Source organism: Pygoscelis adeliae, unplaced genomic scaffold (assembly GCF_000699105.1).
Source record: "Pygoscelis adeliae isolate BGI_AS28 unplaced genomic scaffold, ASM69910v1 Scaffold833, whole genome shotgun sequence".
Taxonomy (NCBI): Eukaryota; Metazoa; Chordata; class Aves; order Sphenisciformes; family Spheniscidae; genus Pygoscelis; species Pygoscelis adeliae.
The window spans coordinates 74,563-75,224 of record NW_008824381.1 but is presented as its reverse complement, the minus strand read 5'-3'; the positions used below and the strand labels follow the sequence as shown (position 1 = coordinate 75,224).

At 58.8% G+C, this 662-nt stretch overlaps 1 protein-coding gene across 1 annotated transcript in view; it reads left to right on the top strand.

Annotated features, from left to right (window-relative positions):
- Positions 1–460: 460 nt before the first annotated feature.
- Positions 461–662, top strand: part of TRPM2 (transient receptor potential cation channel, subfamily M, member 2) — a 16,871-nt gene continuing 16,669 nt past the window's right edge. The window contains exon 1 of the mRNA XM_009320215.1: positions 461–655. Coding sequence (XP_009318490.1) covers positions 461–655 — 195 coding nt within the window. The remainder of the gene's footprint in view (positions 656–662) is intronic.

The following is a 662-nucleotide window of genomic DNA, read 5'->3' as shown; positions in this document are numbered from 1 at the left end:
GTGTTGATACAGGTTTTCCATGCAGGGCCATGCTTGGGCTGCTTGCACAAGAGACCTGGTTTCTCCTCTCCCTGCTGCCAGAAATATCCCAGCTGCCTGCAGCGGGAGAGCAAGCGAGGAGAGCTGCAGGCTGGTGGATGGCCAGGCAGCAGAGCAGGCAGGCCAGCAGCTGTGCTGGCAGGCAGAGTGCGGCAGGGTCAATTTTCGGAGGCCTGGGGCAGCATGGTGCATGCTGAAGCTGGTTTACCACCCACATGGCCCCTATGTCAGGACCATGGTGAGGGTCCAGTAGGTTTCCTGTGAACATCTCTCAACCCAGGGAATGATGGACAGGACGCCCCAGTGCTCTAAGTCCATGGGCATCCTCCTTCTTTTCTGCTGCACTCAGGATGGAGATGTTCAGGACCTCCCAGCCTAGGAACAGGAGAGAAGAGACCAAGCGAGGCAAGACACAGCAGCCATGGCCACGCGTGGTCGGCACACCAAGATGCTCCCCTCTGAACTGAACAAGGTGTGCCCCGAGAGACGAGACGACCTCACCACGCACCCCAGGAAGATGAGCGACTTCGAGGTGGTCCCCAACCTCCAGCAGAGCAGTGGCAGTGTCTCGAAGAGCAGGCGGAAGGCACATTTCCCCACTGGCAGCAATGAAAAGGCAAGGT